At 44.4% G+C, this 15,684-nt stretch overlaps 1 protein-coding gene across 9 annotated transcripts in view; it reads right to left on the bottom strand.

The window, feature by feature from the left end:
- The window catches only part of VPS8 (VPS8 subunit of CORVET complex), a 255,683-nt gene that overhangs the window by 116,728 nt on the left and 123,271 nt on the right, over positions 1 to 15,684 (bottom strand). For 6 of the 9 annotated variants that reach the window (XM_014592535.2, XM_014592532.2, XM_014592537.2 and 3 more), the window contains 5 exons: positions 11,362 to 11,523; positions 10,246 to 10,302; positions 5,409 to 5,491; positions 4,560 to 4,644; positions 3,432 to 3,530 (listed from right to left, as the gene is read on the bottom strand). In XM_014592535.2, the coding sequence (XP_014448021.1) occupies positions 3,432 to 3,530; positions 4,560 to 4,644; positions 5,409 to 5,491; positions 10,246 to 10,302; positions 11,362 to 11,523 (486 nt within the window). The remainder of the gene's footprint in view (positions 1 to 3,431; positions 3,531 to 4,559; positions 4,645 to 5,408; positions 5,492 to 10,245; positions 10,303 to 11,361; positions 11,524 to 15,684) is intronic. The other 3 variants (XM_014592539.2, XM_006160772.3, XM_014592540.2) reach the window with 1 other exon arrangement.

Below are 15,684 nucleotides of genomic sequence, written 5' to 3'. Positions count from 1 at the left end.
CGCGCCGCCCCTCCTGTCTGTGCCCCGTGTACGCGCAGACCCGAGCGTGCGTGTCCCGTGTATGCGTAGACCCGAGCGTGCGTGCCCCGTGTACGCAGACCTGAGCGTGCGTGCCCTGTGTACGCGTAGACCCGAGCGTGCGTGCCCCGTGTACGCAGACCTGAGCGTGCGTGCCCCGTGTACACAGACCTGAGCGTATGTGCCCCGTGCACGCAGACCTGAGCGTGTGTGCCCCGTGCGCGCAGAGACCTGAGTGTGTGTGCCCCGTGTACGCAGACCTGAGCGTGCATGCCCCGTGCACCCACAACCTGAGCATGCATGCCCCACCTGAGTGTGTGTGCCCCGTGTATGCAGACCTGCGCGTGCAAGCCCCGTGCGCGCAGAGACCTGAGTGTGCATGCCCGTGTATGCAGACCTGAGCGTGCATGCCCCGTGCACGCAGAGACCTGAGCGTGCATGCCCCGTGCGCGCAGAGACCTGAGCGTGCATGCCCCGTGCGCGCAGAGACCTGAGCGTGCATGCCCCGTGCGCGCAGAGACCTGAGCGTGCATGCCCCGTGCACACAGAGACCTGAGCGTGCATGCCCCGTGCGCGCAGAGACCTGAGCGTGCATGCCCCGTGTGCTCAGAGACCTGAGTGTGCATGCCCCGTACACACAGAGATGCCAGGATTGGCTTCAGCACCAGAGAGCACTGCGCCACTGCTGCACCACTGTGACTGGCCCCGCATGTTTCTATATTTCAGAATAAATCATGTAAAAACAAAGAAAAAGACCCTTATGGGACACAGAAAGGAATGACTATCTGTTGATGATAATGTGCATAGTACCCTCAACTGGACCAGTGTGAAGTGTACTGGATAAATTCACTTTTCAAGCTACGTGAGGTATAGTGGTTGAATGTATAAAATAAAGTAAAAAAAGTAAAAACAAAGAACAAAAAATCTAAAAAACCATTTTGTTCACATTGGAAAAAAAAATCTAAACCAGAAAATCCTGACTTGGAATCCACAGACCCAATCCGAGAATTGCTTTGGCGGGTGGGGGAGTGGTGGTCTCTAGTCTGTGAAACCATAAACAAAATTATATATTTATATACATGTGCAATATTATGAGGCACAGGTCTAAGCCTTTCACTGGATTCTCATATAGAAGTGTTTTTTTAACTGCCAGAGGCATATGCACAAGACAGAGACAGACAGAGAGACAGAGAGAGAGAGAGAGAGAGAGAAATCAGCTCCCCTCCAATAGGCACAGTAATGCCATAACCATTCTATCTCCATTTCTTCGTCCTGCCAGGATTTGGAGTACGTACATGCATATGCCTGGCATGGTTTTTGAACCACTGGGGCCAGAATTGGAGCCTTAGCCAGCTCTGCGAGTTCCCACCCCTTACACACAGGGCTTAATCACTGTGTTACAGGGTTGGCCTTTTCTCTATCTCTGTAGAAGAGGTCTGGGGTGCCAAAAGTGTTAAGAATCACTAAGCTATAAACTGTGTATATGGTCAGAAAACTTTATTGTGATCACTTCCTCCTAGGCATTAAGGTTGATACTATTTATATTACTGAAGACATCAGTCTCTCAACAAAGTCTATGTGCTTCTAATTGTGGCCTTAAGAGATACTAAAAAGTTCAAGGTGAAAAAAATGTGCAGATGTGGGACAAAAACAGTCAGCAGAAATAACTGTTGTGTAACAAAAATACTTCTTGCTTCCCAGCATGAGTTTTCTGCTGAGTAATTTGATTGCTCATTGATTAATTCATCACGTTTCACATTATGTAGACAGACAAAGCTTCATTTTTGGATGTCTGGAGTCCATGTGCTCAAACCACTGCATAATGCAGATGAGGTGAAGAAGAATGAACCATAATGTAACTACAGAGACTTGAGACTCCAAGAGGATAATGAAAAAGAATGAAAATGATTAAAGGGGGAAAAAATCAAAACTGGAGAAGGTTGTGTTAAGTTCTTCCATCAAAACACATTCATCTTGTTAGTAGGAAGACGATTCTGTTAAGTGTTCTTCCTATAGATGAGTACGGGAACCACTTCAGACCACCCATCTTAGGACTACACCACGTTTCACATCCCATGCTACTCACGTTTCTGATCTTTCTAAACCTTACAACCTTCTGGAACTAAAACAAAGTAATCGGATCACGTACTGTTTCTCGGTGTCAAAGCTCTCTTTATCTTATCATTTTACATACCTATTAAACATTTCTGGGCCAGCAGGTGGCACGGTGACTTAGGCTGCCATGTCCCACAAGGCAGACTGTGTGGTTCCAGTCCGAGATTCACTGGCTTAAAACTCATGCTGGGCACAGGTGTGTGCATACCCAAAATCCCAAGAGGAGAATGGAGGAGAAAGGAATGCAGTATGGCCATCCCCCTGGGGGGTGGTGGTGGTGTGATTGCTCACTTTCTCTGTCTCTCTCTCCAGCAAGTGCATGCATCCTACGGCAAAAACAAAAAAATCTTAAAATATTGAATAATGGTATCTTTCACTATATCTCTAAATCCCTCATCCAGTCCTTTCTATGAGAAAAAAGAAACTGTGGATAAAAATATACCCCAAACTAGGATTACCTCAGCCTCTTTCCTTGTTTTCTCAGTAGTCGGTGACCCACAAAACAGAGTAGGGCATAACAAAACTGCTGTTGGTTTCTGATTAAACAGTATGTTATGAACCCAGGGAAACTCAAGGGAGGAGTGATTTTTGAGACCCCTTTCAGAATACATTTTGGTCATATGCTTGTCACATGTGCAATCTCTCCATTTATAGACCTATCAGAGGGTCTTCAAAAACTCCATGAAAAATGATGGAGTTCAAACATTCCTGCACCAAGATAAACTCATACTTTGATTCCATCTTTCTACAGGCTTTTGAAATACCCCTATATAAGCATGCTTTGTACAAATCACTTTGTATTTCAATACTTGAAGTAAACTCTCACTCTCCTATAAAACAGCATGCATGAACAAGACCAGTCCATCAGTGGGTCATACCTGGGTCAGAATCACTGTCCTGGGACAGAAGGAAGGGAGATACGTCAGAGACAAAGACACGCAGCAGGGAGCTTCTAAAACCACCGGCGGACTGGAGGACTGCTCCCGGCATGTGTTAGGGAAAAGACCCCAGAATCGCTGGGGAAAGTACCCCGGAATCGCTCTGCGAACTGTGTGAAAACCCACTGATGCTCCAGTTTGACACTAGCTGATTCAGCATGGGCTATTTGGAAGTCATGGTGTGATAAACTGTGTGTGACACAGGTTTTACACAAACATGAACTGGAATAAATGATACGAAAAAAACTTTGACCCTCAAGTCAATCAACTTAATAATGATACCAGTCCTTGTTTAAGCATAAGTTAATTTGGAATATCCACTCAGAGGGGGAAGTTTAAAAAGTTTTATTGAACCAGTACCTCAATATGATTCATTGCTTTCTGCCACACAGACTGCTTCTCCTCTGCACTGTGTCCAGGAATGGATAAGATGTTGTGAATGTAATTGAAGACCTCCTCCTAAAAAGCACAAGATGATACAATTATTCACTCATTCACTCCAGCGATAGTCACCACCTACTATCCACACGAGTCTTGGTAAACCAATTATGTGGAGAAGGAAAACCACTTAGAGATAGATAGCTGATGGAAACTGACACTAAAGATAAACAATAATGACATTTAGGGGAAAATCTTAGCCATTATAAACCTGTTCCAATTAATTTTGGTCTCAATTTATTAGCCTTGTAAGACCTCATGAGGAACATTTTGTAATTCCACCTTGAATCAGACTTTCTTTTTTGGTGGAGAGGTTTTTCTTTGCTAGAGGGAGTATGCACTCGCCAGAAAGACAGAGAGATAGAAAGTGAGAAATCACGCCACAATCTCTTTTCCTCCATTCTCCCCTAGGGATCTTGGGCACGCACGCACACGCACCCAGTGTGAGTTTAAGCCACCGGGTCCGGGACTCGAACCACAGTCGACTACATGGGAGTCCAGCAAACATAGCCATTACACTAACTGCTGGTCCCACTGAATCAGACTTTTTCTTGTCTATTATTCTCCATCTATAATGATTTCCTTTCATATACATGATCTATGCTTAGTTTCTCCAACACATGCATGTCCCCCACCTCAAGGCCTTCGCTGGTACTGTTACCTGGCCGAGGACACGCTTCCCTGGGCTGGCTTCCCAGTTTACGGGAATCTCTGAGACCCCCTTCCTGGCTGCTCCAAGTCCGCGCCCCATCATCCATGACAGGTGCACGTGTTCTCCCTCCCTAGCACTTACTACAAAGCCAAGTCCCTCACTCGGTTGTCTGGCTCACTGTCAGTCCCCATCACTAGGTTGTGAGTTACTGCAGGAACTCTATCTGGTTTAATGATCAATGTAGACTGGCTCGTATGAGGCACTCAACAAAAACCTGATGAATAAAGAAGATCTTGGCTCAGTAAATACAGGTCTAAATATTTCTAATCAATAGTCATTTCCACTCAATGGGGGCAGGGCTGAGTAAGAAAAACAGGTAAAACAGGCTTTTAACTCACCTCCCTCAGTGGGTCACGTAAGTAGCAATCAATAATCTTGTCATATTGGTGTTCTCGTTCATACATAAATTCACAAATTTGATAGCTGGAATGTAAAAGGAAAAACTTCAGGGTACCGAACACGCTCGTGGCTATTAGCTTACTGTCTTGAGAAGTTTGCTCGGGCATATCTGAGGCTAGTCTCAAGGTCGGTATTAAGAAAAATGTTAAAAATCACAGTAGATGTGATTTCTGCTGTTAAATAAAGTTATATTAAGTATCTAACAAATGAGTAACTGCCATTTCTCTAAGTACAGGTTAAACATGCTTGCAAGTACCATGTTTACTAAAAATGTCAAAGTTGGGTAAAGAAATGTTCAAGCAACCATGTGTCCATGAGAAATGGTCAATGTGTTAGATACCAGCTCATAATCTGTAGACATTTTATATAGTTTCCTTGTTCAGAATTAAATGTATTGAATAATACATTCATCAAACTAGATAAGAAGTGGTGGAATCATACTGTATTTCATTTGCTGTGTCACATCCTGCATTCTTTCTAATGTAAGTCAAAAATCTGATACACCATGAAAATATTAAGTATAAAAATAAATGAAATGTGGTAAGACTACTGTTTTGCTTTCAGATTAAAACAAGTATACAAACATTTCAAATTTATTGCTTGTCAATTTCTACAAATTTTACTTATCTCTAGAAATTTATTTGAAAAGCAAAAACTTTCCTTGAGGATTTTATTGCTTAATTTAAAAAAGTAACACAGTGTATTAATAAACTGGGCTTCACTGTTAGAGAAATACAATGTAATCCCTTTATGCAAAACTAATAATACATAGCTTTGAAACAACTTACAACTCAGCTTTTTCTGCCATACGGATAAGCCGACTCTCTTCAAACTGAACAATGCCTCCAGCCTGCAGTAATTCTAAAAGGACCTGGGTATTTAAAATAAATGAGTAAAAATGCTTTGGAATTTACTTGTATTTACTAGTTCTTAAGACTCTAGCCATGCATAGCATAACTTTGACATTTTTCCTCTTGTATTCTTACTTGATTTATTTTAGTTTACTTTCACATATGCAAGAAGTTAGACAATATAATCAACATTAGGCTATAATGTCATATGGTCTAATGTGGTATAATCATAAAATTATATAATCAACAGGTTGATAATACTGTGTTGATCTTGTAAAAAGATATACAGCCCCACAACACAGTGATTAAGGGAGCCAGATCCCACGAAGCCAACCATGGTCTGAATCCTGGCCCTGATGGCTTCCAGAACACACAGGAACAAGGGCATGTGTGTGCCCACAATCCTGATGGGAGGAAGGACACTCGGAGGAAAATGAACTGCACCGTGCGGAGGGGGGTGCTTTCTTTCTTTCTTTTTCTCTCCCTCTAGTGAGTGTACGTGTCCTTTGACAACAACAAAAAAAATTAGTGGAAAATAAGATAACTGGTCCTGCTTTTCAAACACAGAAGGAATACCACAGTGTTGTACACAAAGCCTTAGGAGAATACTGAACTGACCTTCCACTAAGCGAAAAATGTCTGTATATATCGTTTCAAGAAGTGAGTTTTTGTCTGATCCTTTTATGGTTCTTTAAAAATCTGTCCACAGGTCATCTCTGTGTTTACACATTAATTTAAAAAAATTGAACAATAGTGTTTTTCATAGCAGCGTTATTCACAATAGCCAAAAGGTGGGAAAAATCCAAATATGCATCAATGAATGAGTGGATAAATAACACACACACATGCACACACATACACACACATACTTACACACACACTTACACACTTACACACACACATGCACACATACACAGAGGAATATTTTCAGCCTTAAAAAGGAAGGGAATTCCAATACATGCTACAACATGTATGAACCTTAAAGATATTATGTATGTTAAATAGGCCAAATACAAAAAGATGAACTTTATCAGCTGGCCAATAGCTCGGAATCACTGCCCTGTTACACAGAAGGGCACAGATCAGAGCTGACGCCTGAGTGCAGAAATGTTTTGAAAAGTCCCCTGGCTGGCGGGAGGAAAGGTGCCCCACAACGTGTAGGCTGCACTCGTACGAGGTATCTAGAGCAGTCAAAGTTGTAGACAGAAGATAGAAAGGGGGTCCCTGGGGCTGGGGGAGCAAAGAATAGGGAGTCATCATGTAACGGGTCTAGCGGCTCAGTTTGAGAAGATGATTGACAGCAATTCCTCTGAACTGAACTGCATACTCAGAAACGGCTGAAATGGGAAATTTCATGTTATATATATTTATCACAGTAAAAAATATTGGGGCTCATATAGTTAATTTTTACCACACTAAGTAGATGAATAAAAAAGGTGACTAGGAGGCCAGTCAGTGGCGGGGTGGTTAAGGTGCTAGGACCCAAATGGCCGATTGTGCATTTGAGTCCTGGACTCTGTGGCTTGAAAAACATACCAAGTACACGCGCATCCATGTGCAAAACTGAGCGAAGAACAGATGAGAACGGGTGATGGCATGGCCATCCGCTTGGTGGTGGGGCGGTGGGGGCTTTCTCTCTCTCTCTCTCTCTGGCAAGTGCACATGCCCTATAGCAAATTAGAGAACAACAACAACAAAAGTGACCAGGATTTTGAACTGGAATCATTGATATTCTAAAGTATTTTAAAAATTAATTACAAAATTACAATAGTTAAGTTACTTAAGTCAGGATCCAGAGTAACATGATCCTTCTCAGAACTCCAGATCATTTCACAAATTATTCTTTGAACAAAAATAAACTGATTATTTTCAAGTTGAGAAAAGAAAACGTGTCCAAATTGTACATTTCAGATTCCAAATTTAATCTATGTTGAGCACTATAATATAATATTCTTACATAGAATAAATAAGGAGTGAATCTCTCTGCTATAAGCCTCAATTCTAAATAACATAATACAAATGAGGGACCAGCAGATGGCATAATGGTTACATCGCCTGACTCCCATGCAGTAGGCAATGGTTCGAGTCCTGGACCCAGCGACTTAAAACTCATGCCAGGCGTGTGTGCGTGCGTGCCCAAGATCCTGAGAGGAGAATGGAGGAGAAGGGATTGTGGTGTGGCCACCACCACCACCACCCCGGGGGGGGATGATTTCTCGCTTTCTGTCTCTGTTTCTCTTTGTCTCGGTGAGTGCACAAGCTCTATAGCAAAAATTTCTCTCTCTCTCAAAAAAAAAAAATGCTTTTGCTGGAGCTAGTCTTACCAACTCATTAGAGTTGATTGTTCATTTTCAGGAATTTAAAATAATGATTAAAAAGTAAATGATATAAACCTACCATTTAAAAAATTAAAGACAAAGGTAATTAATACTCAGAACTCACCACTTCCTAATTATGTCACTACACTTACTACGAGCTATGCTCCTGAGTTACTTACACCTGGTGTAAGTGTGTGCTGGAAATACCACATCAGGGTGTGCGGCTGTCTCTCTTCCCAGCGCCCCCTTCAGGGACATCATGTTGGTAGGTTAAATCAGCCATGGTGGAAGTACTTCCTCCATGGAAATTGGCAAACGCTATATGAGTCAACAAAATGCTGTAAATGTTACATTTTTAAAGAGTTGTAAAAAATACATGTATATATGAGACACATACCATATGTGACTCAGAAAGCCTAAAATATGCATTCTCTGGACTTCTACAGAGAAAAATTGCCAATTCCTAGTTAAGGAAGTGATGGGAAAATTAATAAGGCAATTAAACTTGAGTGTGCATGTGTGTAATCAAAATATTATCTGATTCAGTAAAGAGGCCGCTTCACTGACGTATGAGCAGTATGTTTTCGTTGTTCTAATTTCATCTTATTCACTTACATAAATAGCAGCCATCATTCATATCAGAACTATATTTGAGGAGCCAGTTGTTAAATAATTTCTTGGTATACCCTGGGAAAATACTCAAAAATCCTCGGAAACCAATTTTGATATGTAGCACATGGTAGGAGGGAAAACGGCTGGAATCGAAGGAAAGGAGTTTGGTTTTAATTTTAACTGTGTCCCTGACAGCTCACTTCCTCAATTTTCTGCATTTCTAAATTGAAGAGGTGGGAAATAACTAGATAATCCAAAAGGAGATACCCAGGAACATTCTATGAATATACTGCGGTTACCTTTTAAGGTCTAGCTAGCTTTTACCAGTTAGATTCAGTTTTTCTTTCTATTTTTAATTTGTCACAGGGTAAATGTTCTCTCCAGAGAGAGAGAGAGAGAGAGAGAGATAAAGGGAAAGAGAGAAAGGACAGGGAGAAAGCCCCCCTGCTCCTGATGGGATCATCCACAACCTTTCTCTCCCAGTTAGGACTCGGGGCACGCACATATAAGTGCCCAACATGTTTCTCAAGCCGCCAGGTCCAGGACTCGAACCTCAAGGTCAGCCTTTGAGATCCAGCTGCCATCACCACACCACAGGTTGGCCCTTGGCTTTACTTTCTATTTAATTTGGTTATTTGTAAGAAAAGTTCTTATCATTTGGGGCCAGCAGGTGGAGTGGTGGTTAAGGTGCTGAACTTCCACGTGGCCAACTGCGGTTCGAGTCCCAGACCTGGTGGCTTGAAATTCACAGTGGGTTCGTGTGCGTGCATGCCCAAAATCTTGAGATGAAAATGGAGGAGAAGGGATTGCACCATGGCCATCTCCTCTGGGAGGTGACTTCCCAGTTTCCCTTTCCCTGTCTCTATTTCTGTCTCTCTCTGGAGAATGCAGGCACTTTATGGTAAAAATCTTAAAAAAAAAACAAAACCAAAAACAAAACAAACAAACAAAAAACCTCTTACTATTTTATATAGATACATCATGCATACCATGACCCTAACTTACAGAGAAACGAGAGCTAAATGAGAGGTCCACATGATGGGACCAGCACCTTAACCACCATGCCAGGTGCCAATTCCTACAGTAGGTAAGTTTTTAAAGAATCCTATCCCTGGAACTCTCAAAAAAAAAAAGGCACGAATAGACAGTGATGGTAATCAAACAGTACTATCTCACAACGACGAGGGAAGGACAGGTTGATTCCCGTCTCCGGAATGGTCACTCTAATGCAGTGGGGTTCTACGTGACACCCCAACGTTGAGCATGTCAGCACTCAGGGTCCTGTAGCCTTTCTGGTTCAGGCCCACAGCAGCTGATAGTGGTTACCAGATGAATGACACTGATGAAATGCCAAGTATTACAGGTGCTAACTGTTGCTATGAAATACAGAAGGATGAAGTATTCTCTTTGATGTCAATCTGGATGCAAGACAGGCCCTGCACCTGGGAATTTAGGTCGATATGACCTCCTTATACATGCACCTCTAACAGCTGTCCACGTTATTTTCTGGTTGCCACTCTCTTTAGCTTAGTATTAGGGTCCAACACGATTTATTTCCCTCTTAAGTCAAGTGAGGTCTAGCACAGAGGAGTTCTTGCTGGGTTACTTTCCCCCCATCCTTTAGTAAAGACTTTTAGTAGGGACCAGCTGTGATAGGAGTGCTGCTACTCTGCAGGCTAAGGCCACCGGGAGGCCTGGGTTCGATTCTCCACCCATCCTAAAAGCTGGGGACAGTGGCATGCAGCTGTGGTCCCAGCTCCTCAGGAGGCTGAGGCAGGAGAACTATGAGTTCATGAGACCCTATCTGAAAGAAAGAAAGAGGGAGAAGGAGAAGTAGCCCATACCTGCTGTCTTTCAGAGTGCCGTGAGTCGTCATCGGGACTACAGAGGAACTCGAGGACCTGGCCCCAAAAAAACGCAGCTTTAAAATTGGTTACCAGCACACATATCACAACGCTGTCATAAAGAGAACAACGAAAACTGTTCTTTCAGCGTCACCGATTCACTCACACTCAGCCCTGACAAACGCCAGAGCTGCATGGTACCCTTCTAACTGACGGCCCGGCAGGTGAGACCCCAGGCTTCCTTACCTCACAACCGAGTATGTGCCTTATATGAACTGCTCTCTACTCTTCAGAAATGCAACTAAAGAGTGGTACCATCTGCGTATCTGAACTTTAAATCCCTGGTGTCACGGACCAAGCAAAGCATGGACTTAGGAGCCAGGCCCCTTGAATTTAAATCCTAACCTTATGGACACGCACTAACTTTTTATTGCTAGTGATGATACTTACAAAGGTCTGAGCGTGGAGGAGTTACTCACTTGCGCTAGGCTTTAGTTTCCTCATCACTGAAATGGCGACAACCATACCTGTATGAGAGCTGCTGGAGACAGTGAACCTAAACACGAAAGGTTTTAGCACGATGCCTGTCTCTACAAAGTGCTCAGTAAATGCCAGTCTTTATTAACTACTTTCTCTGGGGTGCGGGGGGAAAGTGCTTTACTAACTGTGGATTCATAGGAGTTATTTAACTGGGATTAGAAGACACCTTCAGAATCAAAGTCATTTATAAGTAAATTCAGATTTTCCAAAAGGAATTTCTTCGCTAGATGACTGTCATCGTAGTTTTTCTATCGGAAGATGGTGTTATTTTTAAACTGGGAAATACTTGAGCAAAGAATTCTAGGCAGTTTGGAGCAAGAGAACAATTAAGAGAGGAGAAACTTTCTAAACCAGTATCCACGAACCACACTTGCACAATACCAGGCTAAATCATACTGCCCAGCACACGCCACGTGTGTTCCACACACACAAGGACACGCTCCGAATTTAGATCCCAAACCCGAACAACTTCGGAGCCGATACTGTGTCACATTTATAGACAGGGCAATCCAGTGAACTTCTCTGTGAACAGTAAACAGGAAAACAATTGCAGTTCTCACTGTTAGAGACACCTACCTGATCAAAGAGCGTTCTGTTTACGAACAAGGTATTATCAGGCTTTGCAAGCTGCCGAGCGAGAAACGTGAAGAGACAGCCCACTTGTGAGGGAGTGAAATCTGAATTCTCCACCATGACCTGGTGAGGGAGAGAGACCATTCGCTCAGTACACCATCTGGTCTGACGCAAAAACATGCGCAATTAGGAGGGGGCTCATTACTGAAGACTGGAGAAAAGATTCTTTTATTGACTGTAACAATTGAGCTCAGTACCATTAAGAGAACGAGCATGTGGACCTGCACACGCTGAAAGGAAAGCATCTGAATGATTTCTGGCATATGTAGCATTGCTTGGATGAGAACTGAATTTTAACAGAGGTGGATAGAGGATTTCAAAAACATATTAATCATGTTTCCCTCTGGAATTTTTAGGGAATTCTACTAAAATTAAATTTAAATGAAATTTAAATAACCTTACTAAAAATTCTGTCCATCAGTAGGGGAAAAAGGGAGCTGCTTTGGGGTTTAAAAGCACGATGCCCTGAGAATGAGCGTATTCCAGAAAAGAACCAGGCCCTGCATACATTAATGAAGTGAATGACTTCTGCTGTATCTACAAGGAACTCCTCGCACAAATGCTTTTGTGTCACAGGCTTTTTACAATCACGCAGTTAGCAATCGCAGTCAGACCCTGCTCTAACTCAGCTCTCATCTGCTGAGTAGCCCCTGTGTGTGAAATGCTATGGCCGGTGCTGTGAGGGGAATTCGGGACTGGAAAGAAAGGAGAGGCAGGTAAACAAACCCTCGATAAAAGGCATAATATGATCAATGCTACAAAAAGGCACACGCGACTGTGGTGACACGGTGGAGAAAACAGAGTCCTGCCGATTCAAGAGGGAATTGGAAAACTGAGCAATCGAGCTGTTAAGCGATGTTTCAAAGGCTGTGCAAGACCCTCGGCAGGGGAAACGTCAGCCCGGAGAGCAAATCTGGCGGAGGGAAGAGTGTGAGGAAAAGCACAAAGGAAAACACGACTTCTTAGGGGGAGCATAAGTTTCATCAGAAATTCCTAAGAGCGTGCATGAGGAGGAAGAGAAAGCAACCTGAAACAGACTAGGCTGCAACTGTCCTCCTAAAGAATCTTGAGTTTACCCCAGAAAACTGGGGGTTCCTAAAGGGGTTCCACGAGGAGAGTTGGTCACGTTAGTACTGTGCTTGGGAAGAGCGCCCTGTCAGCAGAGTACGGAGAAATAACAGGGAACGGACGCTTGGGGAGGGAGACCAAGACGCACGTGACCACAGGGCTAAGAGCGACAAAGGGGCTTTGGACTAGGGCAGCGATCACGAAAACGGGAGGAAGAACAGGGGCCAAAGACGCTGCAGAGGAGAAAGGTTAAGGACTCCTGTGCATGGGGACAGCACGGTTAAGGGAGCAAGAGACGGTGGCAGGTTTTAAGCCTGATCGACGGGTGGGCCAATGCTGGCATTAACAAAGATCACAGAGTGGAAGGGAGGAGCGTGTCTGAGGCTAGCTAAGTCCATGAGGGAACTACCTCGAATGGGTCTAGCACCATGGCACAGTATGAAAAGTCCCGTGTTCTCGTCGTCCATCCTGTTTACGAAGGTGTATAAGGACCAGCAGGTGGTGTAATGGTTACATTGCTGGACGCCCACAGAGTCGCCACAGTTTGAGCCCCCGACCCAGAGGCTTAAAACTCATATCAGGTACGTGTGCGTGCATGCCCAAAACCCTGAGAGGAGAATGGAAGAGGAGGGATTGCGGTGTGGCCATTCTTGGGGGGGTGGGGTGGTGGTGATATCTCACTCTCTGTCTATCTCTCCAGTGAGTGCATGCACCCTATAGCAAAAATCTCTCTTAATAAAAAAGGAGTCTATGTTACCTGTTATAAAGTATACCTTTGGGGCCTAGCTTTCGATCTACCTGTTCATAGTTTGCTAGCTGTACAACAGTTCCGTCATCAATAGTTTTGTGTTCCATGGCTTTAGTTACCCAGTCAACTGCAGTTGAAAAATATTAAATGGAAACTTCTAGAAATAAACAATTCATGAGTTTTAAATGTGGGGCCAGGCTGCGTTGTGTGATGAAGGTTCCCATGTCCCCCTCTGCCCTGCCTGTGGCATGAGTCATGTCCCTTTGTCCAGTGCATCATGCTGCACCGAGCGCACATCTGTCACTCCCTTATCTGTCTCAGTTAGCAGAGCAGTAACCAGAAGGGGTGCGGCCACGGTGGGGCACAGTAGGGTCCTGGTCTGTGATGCTGGAGGTTCCTGGGAAGGCTGTGCTCACCCTGGGTGTGCATCCGGGGTCCTGCAGGCAGCAGAGAGGGCTCAGCACAGAGCCCCTACCAAGGGTGGCGACCTGCGGGCTCCAAGCCCCTTCTCTCAGCCGTGAGGAAATACGTAAGTAATCTTTGAAAACAGTATAAATAGGGTCAGTACTGGCCGTTGAAGGCATCTGCAGGGGTCTGGGAATGTACTCCCCAGGGTGTGTTTCTTTCATCTTCCAGGTTTCAGTCTAAAAACCACCACGTGTCCAACAGCAGTCATTACCAGAGTATGGGGACGCTGAAACTAAAGCAAGAACAAACTTCATAATTAGGGTGAAGCTTGGGTGGAAGAATGGGGAAATCATTGATGCCCTATAAAAAAGTGTATTGCGGCCAGCAGGTGGCGTAGTGGTTAAGACGCGGGACTCCCACATGGCTGACCACAGTGTGAGTCCCAGACCCGGCGGCCTGCAAATCATGGTGGGGGTGTATGCATGCGTGCGTGTGTGCCAAAATCCTGAGAGACCAAGGGATTGTGCTGTGGCCATCCCCCCCGGGCTTGATTCTCACTTTCCTTCTTTGTCTCTCTGGCAAGCATACCTACCCTGTGGTAAAAACCTAAAAAAGGGGGACCAGCAGTCAGCATAATAGCTATGTCACTGGACTCTCATGTAGTCTACTGCAGTTTGCTTCCCAGACCCGGTGGCTTAAAACTCATGCCAGGCGCGTGTGTGTGCGTGCGTGCCCAAGATCCTGAGAGGAGAATGGAGGAGAAGGGATTGTGGTGTGGTCATCCCCCCTGGGAGGTGATTTCTCGCTTTCTGTCTCTCTCTTGTCTGTCTGGCGAGCGCACGCGCCCTATCGCAAAAACCTCTCAAAAAAAAAAAAAAAAAAAAACCTATAAAAGGTAAAATTAAAAGTGCCCTAAGGCAATGTCCCAAAGAAATCAGCAGTTTACAAATGGGTAACTTGTTTTAAGAACAGGTGAGGCAATGCTGAAGATGATACCTGTGGTAGCAGACCGTCCATATCAGTTTGTGAGGGAAAATTCATCTTGTTCTTGCCTAACTGAAGAGGACTGACAACAACAGAAACCACCGCCGACATCTCAGCTGGTTCTGTTACACAGTTCTGACTGAAAAACTGAAGTTGCACAAACTTTCTGCTCAATGGTGCCAAGACGGTTACACCCAGATCAGATGCAGGTAAGCGTAGATGTTTCAGTGGGAACCTCAAGTGGGATCAAAACCCTGAAGTGCATCTTTGAATAACTGTAACAGGAGATGAGACGGCCTTTCCAGTACCGTCCCGAAGACAAAGCCCAGTCAAAACAATGGCCACCAAGGGGCAGAAGAGGGGCAGTCACAGTGAAAGCAGACCTTACAGAGCAACGGTTTTTCAGGATGCCCAAGGCACTTTGCTTATTGACTTTCTGGAGGGCCAGAAAGTTCTATGGTTATTAAGAGAGTGTTCTGAGGGACCAGCAGTTAGTGTAATGGCTATGTCACTGGACTCCCACGTAGTCGACTGCAGTTCGCATCCTGGACCCAGTGGCTTAAAACTCACACCGGGCGCGTGTGCGTGTGTGCCCAAGATCCAAAGAGGAGAATGGAGGAGAAGGGATTGCGGCGTGGCCATCCCCCCCGGGGGGTGATTTCTTGCTTTCTGTCTCTCTGTCTCTCTCTGTCAGGAGAGAAGATGTGCCCTATAGCAAAAACCTCTCCAAAAAAAAAAAAAAAAGAGAGAGTGTTCTGAGAAACTGGTTGAAGCTCTAGCAGAAAAACATCTAAGAAAGCCTCACCAGAGAAACCACTGCAAGAATGCTCTTGGTCATCCTCATCAAACTAGGTCAGTTCTGTGAGAGTTTGGATGGGAACTCAGCAGACAGCCACCTTACAGTCCTGACGTGGCTCCCTTTATTTTTTTTTAGAGGTCTTTTTTGCTATAGGGTGTGTGCGCTCAACAGACAGACGGAGAGAGATGGAGAGACAGAAAGCAAGAAATCACCCCCAGGGGGGATGGCCACGCCGCAATCCCTTCTCCTCCATTCTCCT

The sequence above is a fragment of the Tupaia chinensis genome, unplaced genomic scaffold (genome assembly GCF_000334495.1).
Source record: "Tupaia chinensis unplaced genomic scaffold, TupChi_1.0 Scaffold000708_1, whole genome shotgun sequence".
Lineage (NCBI taxonomy): Eukaryota > Metazoa > Chordata > Mammalia > Scandentia > Tupaiidae > Tupaia > Tupaia belangeri.
Note: the sequence above shows the minus strand (reverse complement) of the source record. Positions and strands in the feature narration are given on the sequence as shown.